Source organism: Vespa mandarinia, chromosome 24, assembly GCF_050613455.1.
Source record: "Vespa mandarinia isolate Hongniang chromosome 24, ASM5061345v1, whole genome shotgun sequence".
Classification (NCBI taxonomy): domain Eukaryota; kingdom Metazoa; phylum Arthropoda; class Insecta; order Hymenoptera; family Vespidae; genus Vespa; species Vespa mandarinia.
In genome coordinates, this window is record NC_140833.1 from 1,255,001 (window position 1) to 1,257,500 (window position 2,500).

The 2,500-nt window shown below is 30.7% G+C and overlaps 1 protein-coding gene across 2 annotated transcripts in view; it reads right to left on the bottom strand.

Annotated features, from left to right (window-relative positions):
• The window catches only part of rdgA (retinal degeneration A), a 36,316-nt gene that overhangs the window by 25,870 nt on the left and 7,946 nt on the right, over window positions 1-2,500 (bottom strand). For both annotated transcript variants that reach the window (XM_035869041.2, XM_035869040.2), the window contains exon 2: window positions 757-898. In XM_035869041.2, coding sequence (XP_035724934.2) covers window positions 757-898 — 142 coding nt within the window. The remainder of the gene's footprint in view (window positions 1-756; window positions 899-2,500) is intronic.

Genomic DNA, 2,500 nt, shown 5'->3' on the forward strand with positions numbered 1-2,500 from the left:
AGAGGGAATGAGAGAATGAGAGAATGAGAGAAAGAGAGAGAGAGAATGAGAGAGAATGAGAGAGAATGAGAGATTTAGGACAATAAGCACAAAGAACGTGGAATAAACGAGCTCTTGCAATTAGTATTCTTAATAATCGTACTTTTTCGAGGGATCAACGCAAATGAATTCAAGTTAAACGGATCTAAAGGAAAAGAGAAAAAAGAAATAAGAACGATAATGGAAACCAAGTGAATGAGATAAACAATATATATATATATATATATATATATATATATATATATATAATTTTTTTTTAGCGTCCTACATATCTTTACCTTTTTCTTTTTTGAAATACTTTTGATTGAAGTAAATTCATAAAAAGAGAGAAATAGATAGACAGATACATAGATAGATACAAAGAGACAGAGAGAGAGAGAGAGAGAAAATCTTTCACGATCGTTCTAAAAATTTTTGTGACTGTCTACATTCTTCCTTCTCATTTTTTTTTTCTTTTTCTTTTTCTTTTTTCTTTTTTTTTTTTTTTTTATACACATACATACACAAAAAATCGTCACTTTTTATACCTCAATCGATGTGTTATTTTATATGTACGATTAAATGTAATTACACGTACGTATAATGTTATTTTACAAACATACAAACACATACACACACAGACAGACAGACAGACAGACAGACAGACAAATGGACATATAAATATCTCTTCTATATATGTACATATGTGTGTGTGTGTGTGTGTGTTTATGATCTTACCGAACAATCATTGACGTAACAAAAGTCACCGGACGCAGCTGTTGGTACCCAAAAATGTTCACCATTGAATGCAGTACCACCCCAATCGGGGGTTGATCGGAGCTCACGTTGACCACCACTAGCGGCACCTTCTTCCCTTCCTCTGAAACGATAAGACAACATTTTGTTTATTTTCGTTTATCTTCAATTTTATAAACAAAAATCATCTCATTTCTCATCCGTAGTAATCGATTATATACACATTATGCAAGATATTTTAATTGGCACATCAATTTCGTTTGAATTCGATCAATTTTTTTTTCTTTTTTTTTGCATTTAGACGAACTATATATATATACATATATATATATATATATATATATATATATATTTAATATATATATATATATTAAATCGTTTTATATCGAGTAGAGCAACGGTTAAAAGCAAACGACGAGACGATTAGAAGAATGCGATTAGCTTTTGTATAAGAGAAAGAGATAGAGAGATAGATAGAGACAGAGATAGAGAGAGAGAGAGAGAGAGAGAGAGAGAGAGAGAGATAAAGATAAAGATAAAGAAAATGTTCATCTCTCGCAAATCGTGCAAAAGCCATATAATAACAATGTTATGGTACATTAATTAAATTATGTTAAGAATCGAGTTTTCGAGTTTTTGACTTTTGTATTTTCTTATCAAAAATCATGATAACGTAAATTACGGTAACCTTTGTCATTACGAGCGTACTTTTTCTTTTCTTTTCTTTTCTTTTTTTTTCTTATTTTTTGTTTGTTTGTTTTTTTTTTTTTTTTTTTTTTTTAATTATTATAATAATTATTATTATTATAAAGGACAAATGACATTTTCAAAAATCTCTTAGTTTTTTGTTCTTTCCAATGTTCTTTTTTTTTTTTAACCCACGCAAAAACTTTTTCTCGCGCATTGCGAATTGCTTTTACTTTTCTTCTTTTCTTCTTCAAACGAATGTGTTCTACATACAAATCAATTTGCGATCCTTTTGCGAATCTTCGGCGATTGGTTGGTACTCTTTTTTTTTTTTTGTTTTCTTCTTCTTTTTTTTGTTGTTTTTTTCTTTTATTTATTTCATCGCAAGATATATCCATACGTTTCTGTTTTTCTTTTCTTTTTTCAAATTTCCACTTCCGATCCGATTAAATCATAAAGGGGTAGGGGGGGGGGGGGAGGAAAAAAAGAAATTGGGATTATTTGTAACTTGCATTATCGCGAAATTATTAAAAGTGCGATGAATTTAGTTTTTCCTTTTCTTTTTCTTTTTTCTCCTTTTTGTATTGTTTTGTTTCGTTTTTTTCTTTTCTCATTGATCGATCCCTCGAACGTCCACTCTTTTTTTTCCCCCTCATTACTTCCAATGATTTTCATTAATAATTTTATCGCTTTTATTAATTTCTTTCTTCCTTCCTTCCTTCCTTCCTTTTTTTTTTTTTTTATTTCCTTATCTTCTTTATCATTCTAATTCAACGGTTCATCTTATCACACAAATGACAAAAGCACATTCTGTTAATTCTCGATTTGCCACGCCCTCCCGCCGCCTCACCGCCACTCCCACCCCCCCTCACCCCAACCCCCAACCACTCATTTTCCATCTCTATTGAATTTCTTTTTTCTTCCATTCATTCTTCCTACACGTAGAGTAATATTTTCGATTCATAGCCGAGATGTCATTTTTCTAATTGTTTCTCAATGACAGAATTTGTATGAGGAAGAATTTCAAGTGAGACACGAC